Source organism: Penicillium arizonense, assembly GCF_001773325.1.
Source record: "Penicillium arizonense strain CBS 141311 chromosome Unknown PENARI_contig284, whole genome shotgun sequence".
In the NCBI taxonomy this organism is placed as follows: Eukaryota; Fungi; Ascomycota; class Eurotiomycetes; order Eurotiales; family Aspergillaceae; genus Penicillium; species Penicillium arizonense.
The window spans coordinates 1-735 of NW_019173561.1; the positions used below are offsets into that span (position 1 = coordinate 1).

At 50.1% G+C, this 735-nt stretch overlaps 1 protein-coding gene across 1 annotated transcript; it reads left to right on the forward strand.

Annotated features, from left to right (window-relative positions):
* Nucleotides 1-25: 25 nt before the first annotated feature.
* On the forward strand, nucleotides 26-676 carry PENARI_c284G02990 (uncharacterized protein; the record flags this gene model as incomplete). The annotated part of the gene is made up of 1 exon (XM_022638258.1): nucleotides 26-676. A coding segment is annotated over one exon (651 nt), but the record flags the coding sequence as incomplete, so codon positions are not given.
* Nucleotides 677-735: the final 59 nt, after the last annotated feature.

Sequence of the window (735 nt, forward strand, 5' to 3'; positions counted from 1 at the left end):
ACAGAGCACATATAACCTTACAAGCCCGGAAGGTTTGTTCTGCCTTTCTACCTCCTACTCTTTACTTGATTTGGCTATTTCCCTGAGCAAGATCCGTCTCACCCTTTTGCAATCGGTAAACCAGTTCTTTCGGACACAAATGCCTCCGAATACTGCCGGGGCCCTGACTGGGAACCGTTTTGTTATTGTCTTTCTCAGCATTACCTCACTGGCCATTGCCAGTCTCAGTTCTGCCACTGCACACTTTTCGACCGTTCTGCGAGACCGCGCAAAATTCGACCTCGTCACCCCCAGCAACGCTAGTTTGCATATTACATTCGAAAGGCTCATGGAAAACGTCCGCCAGGACATGGTGATTGTGGCCCTCATCTCAGCCCTGTTTTCCATTTTCGGGTTTGTCCTTGTGATTCACCCGAAGTGGCAACAAGAAAACTGCTACCTTCGAAATTACTACGGCTTATTCCAACTCTTCGTCGGCTTAACCGTTCTCTCTATAGGGGCTTATGTTGCCAGCCGTGTGCGTGGTTTTCAAACTTCTTTTTCAATCTTTGAGAATGAGGGCCACTTTGAATATTACAATATCATGTATCATGGAGCCGTTAGCCAGGCCGCTTTCGGGGTTCTAGTGGCCATCGTGTCTCCCGTGCGCTTTCTACGTGACCTGCGCAGCCGCTAGCAGAGTACGCGCGCCGAGCCGACATAACAGTGGAAGCGGCGGTTTTTTTGGGGGAGGGA